This window comes from Miscanthus floridulus, chromosome 19 (assembly GCF_019320115.1).
Source record: "Miscanthus floridulus cultivar M001 chromosome 19, ASM1932011v1, whole genome shotgun sequence".
In the NCBI taxonomy this organism is placed as follows: domain Eukaryota; kingdom Viridiplantae; phylum Streptophyta; class Magnoliopsida; order Poales; family Poaceae; genus Miscanthus; species Miscanthus floridulus.
The window spans coordinates 93,608,575-93,611,200 of NC_089598.1; the positions used below are offsets into that span (position 1 = coordinate 93,608,575).

The following is a 2,626-nucleotide window of genomic DNA, read 5'->3' on the forward strand; positions in this document are numbered from 1 at the left end:
CGTGATGTGGGAGGAGGGCGCGCTGTCGCCCGCGAGCTACGCCTCGCCGCGCGTCTCCTCCGCCACCGTGCAGATCCACTCGTCGGCCGTGCTTGGTTGCCCCTGGCCGTGGTCGCGCCGGGCGCGCCCGCCATGAGAGGAGGAGAGGGGGCGGCGCCGGGAGAGGGAGAGAGGGGCGCCGACGAGAGAGGGAGGGGGCGCAGGCGGGAGACGGTGGGATGGGAGGGGGCGGCGACGACGGGAGAGGGAGGGAGGGGAGGGGGCGGCGGCGCCAGGAGAGGGAGGGGAGGCCCGTGGGAGGGAGGGGGACGGCCGGGCGAGTTTATAAAGTCGTGAGTTTGCCGAGTGACAGATCGGGACACTCGCCGAGTGCTAGATCGGGGGCACCCGGCAAACCCTTTTTTATTTTCCTTCTTTTTCTTCTTTTCCACAACGTGTTTCAAGGTCAGAAGAGAAAAAATGAAATTATTTGTCGAGTGCCAAATAATTACACTCGGCAAACATATTTCTTTACCGAGTACCAGACAATTACACTCGGCAAACATATTTCTTTGCCGAGTGCCTAGTTTTGCCAAGTGTTTTTTTTTTCTACTTTGTCGAGTGTTTTTTTGCCTCGTTTGCTGAGTGTAATTATTTTACCGAGTGTTTTTTTTCAGCACTCGGTAAAGAGTTTGTTTACCAAGTGCCCGATAGATTACGCTTGTCAAACCCTCTTGCACTGGGCTCGGTAGTGATAGCTCTCTTAACACAGGGGCAGCAATCACACGAGAAGAAAATAACCCCTCGGTGCCCGGGCAGCTACGACTACCATCGTGTCCACAAAGCTCCGCATGGATCACTCTGAATCTTGACCTTGTGCATTCAGAGTTTCGGGAGACCTCAGCCAGAGGCTCTGCCGACGTACTCGACGTCGAAGAGGAGCGTGGAGTTAGGCGGGATGACGCAGGAGGTGGGCTCCCACCCTCTGCACCCGGCCCCCTTCTCGCCGTAGGCCAGCGCCGGTGGCAGCTTCAGCGTCCGCTTACCCCCTGGAGAAACGTATCCACGAATGGAACTGAATTCAGCAGTATGTTCGATTCAGCAAAAGCCAAAAGGTAAGATGTTGCTGGGTTCAGTGTTGAGTGTTTGACGTACCAGCAAGCATTGGCGGAATCCCTTCGCCGCCAACGATACCCTGATCCCATCCTTTGATCACCTGAACCAAAAACGAAAGAAATACTTCTAACATGACACTGCGATCATCTGCAGAGTTAGTTTTAGTTCAGGCTAATCCTGCAGGTGAAGATTCGATTCTGACGAACTAGCGTGAGTGCGTGGCAGACAGTATACGCAGGGTCATCGGATTCGATCGTTTAGTTGGCGCGGTACCTCTCCGACGCCGACGCGGAAGGTGAGCGGCTTCCCGCGCTTGTAGCTGCTGTCGAACACCGTGCCGTCCTCCAGCCTCCCCGTGTAATGCGCCTGCATGCACCGACACCCAACGACGCAGATGAGCAGGGCACCTCGACCACATCAAGGACGGCGAACGGTGCTGACCCTGATGAGCTGTCCCTCCTGGGCGGCGGCGCCGGTGCCGACGACGCGGTCGCAGAAGGCGAGCCCGGACGGCGCTACCTCCAGCGGGCACTCCCCACCGTCCGCAGCTCCCGCCTCAGCGGGGAGCACGAAGCGGGAGAGGACGGCGGTCGACAGCACGGCGGCCGCAGCCTCGCGCCGCCGGAGGACGAGGCCCGCGCCGGGGCTCCTGGCGGCGGCGGCTTCCGGGCAAGGCTGCGGAGGAGAGGAGGAGCGGGAGTGCCTCGCCGAGGCGGGCTTCGGGAGGCTGAGGAGGAGGAGGCAGGACAGCGGCGACGCGGACGTGGGCGCGGCCGGAGCCATGGCTGCCTTGCCTGCTGGCGCGGAGGGCAGGCTGCCGTTGCCGTTGGTCCAATGGATAAGGCAAGGCGGGCGGGTCGCCGCTTCTGATTTCTGAATCGTGGGGGGACTGGGTGGTTTCAGCGCGAGTTCGTGACGCAATAGTTTGGGCCGCAACAAGGAGAGAAAAGCCCAGGCCCGTCGCATCAGTTGTGTAAGACAAGCCCATTAGTCCCAAGCAAATCCTGGCCCACCAACTTCAGTGGACTGGTAGAAAGTTACGCTCTGCTAAAAAAAGTAGAAAGTTACGTTACGTGACGGAACCTCCGCCATAACACCGCGGCACGTGCGGCAGGATGGGTTCGGCGCACCGGACTCGGCGGCCGGCGGCTGGCAGTGGCAGTGGGCAGTGCGCTCAAAAAATCTCGGGCACTATCGCGACGGCTCGCGTGGCCGGGCTGCCGACCGGCTTTTTAGGCCTTGTTTAGTCGTAGGAAGCTGGAATTTAGGGTTACGGTAGCACTTTTATTTTTATTTGGTAATTAGTATTCAATCATGGATTAATTAGACTCAAAACATTCGTCTCGTAATTTTTTACCAAACTGTGCAATTAGTTTTTTTTTCATCTATATTTAATGCTCCATACACGGGTCGTAAACATTCGATGCGATAGGTATTGTAGCACTTTTTGAGAATTTGGGATGTAAACAAGGCCTTACAATTTGACACGTTAGCGGCCGGGAGACTTAGGGGGTGTTTGGTTTCTATAGGA

The 2,626-nt window shown here is 57.6% G+C and overlaps 1 protein-coding gene across 1 annotated transcript; it reads right to left on the reverse strand.

The window, feature by feature from the left end:
• Positions 1 to 694: 694 nt before the first annotated feature.
• Positions 695 to 1,948, reverse strand: LOC136529451 (peptidyl-prolyl cis-trans isomerase FKBP13, chloroplastic-like). Its single transcript, XM_066522529.1, has 4 exons — positions 1,537 to 1,948; positions 1,369 to 1,461; positions 1,135 to 1,195; positions 695 to 1,028 (listed from the first exon to the last, which is right to left on the reverse strand). The coding sequence occupies exons 1-4, from the start codon at positions 1,876 to 1,878 to the stop codon at positions 880 to 882; spliced, it is 645 nt and encodes a 214-aa protein (XP_066378626.1). The 5' UTR covers positions 1,879 to 1,948; the 3' UTR covers positions 695 to 879.
• Between the last annotated feature and the right edge of the window lie 678 nt (positions 1,949 to 2,626).

What these genes read in the sequence shown, in the direction of transcription:
- LOC136529451 (XM_066522529.1), bottom strand. Translation starts at nt 1,878, where the DNA reads ATGGCTCCGGCCGCGCCCACGTCCGCGTCGCCGCTGTCCTGCCTCCTC. An exon ending in TCCGCGTCGGCGTCGGAGAG is followed by an intron (nt 1,196 to 1,368) that starts GTACCGCGCCAA and finishes TTTTTGGTTCAG; the next exon opens with GTGATCAAAGGATGGGATCA. An exon ending in GATTCCGCCAATGCTTGCTG is followed by an intron (nt 1,029 to 1,134) that starts GTACGTCAAACA and finishes ACGTTTCTCCAG; the next exon opens with GGGGTAAGCGGACGCTGAAG.